Genomic DNA, 606 nt, shown 5'->3' with positions numbered 1-606 from the left:
CGTCAAAATACCAGAACAGAACGAGAACAGAGCTTACTAATAGACTTATTATATAATACTAAAGAAATAAAGGAGTTTTTATTCTAACTTTGGTATTTTTGGGAAGAACTGATCTGGATCATATTTGTCAACCACAGGTTTTGGTATCAAAAGTCTCTCTGGTTCTTGGACGGCTGGTACTGGAAATGGTTCCTTTGGTTTCCTAGCTTTTGGGAGATCTAAAAATTTTCTTGGTCTCTTTCTTTTGTGTAAGTGTTGTCCATTTTTATCGACAACGAATGTGAGCTTTCCGTCGTCAAAGATGAATGTCGTCGCTTCTTCAGTTCCCTCATCAACTATTATCTTCTTGATCTTTCTCTTCTCCATTAACAGAAAAAGTGACATATATTACTTCATTATTTTTCTGAGTGTTAGGATTAATTAAACCTCTATCTATAACATGCTTTCTCATAGGAAATTTCTCTCCATATCTTTTTGTCAATATCTCTATAAGTTCTTCTGTATAAGATTTATCACTACTGAAGTAAATAGATGGATAATTAAGGACATCAAAGGTTTCTACAGTATCTTTAAGAGTCCATTCATCTCCATACTGTATAGAATAAG

At 33.3% G+C, this 606-nt stretch overlaps 1 protein-coding gene across 1 annotated transcript; it reads right to left on the bottom strand.

Annotated features, from left to right (window-relative positions):
- Window positions 1-78: 78 nt before the first annotated feature.
- Window positions 79-384, bottom strand: TVAGG3_0782980 (uncharacterized protein; the record flags this gene model as incomplete). The annotated part of the gene is made up of 1 exon (XM_053888385.1): window positions 79-384. One exon carries the CDS (start codon window positions 382-384, stop codon window positions 79-81), a length of 306 nt encoding a protein of 101 aa, XP_053744486.1.
- Window positions 385-606: the final 222 nt, after the last annotated feature.

This window comes from Trichomonas vaginalis, chromosome VI, assembly GCF_026262505.1.
Source record: "Trichomonas vaginalis G3 chromosome VI, whole genome shotgun sequence".
NCBI classification, from domain to species: Eukaryota; Parabasalia; order Trichomonadida; family Trichomonadidae; genus Trichomonas; species Trichomonas vaginalis.
The sequence above is the reverse complement of the archived record's forward strand: the minus strand, read 5'-3'. Positions and strand labels throughout refer to the sequence as shown.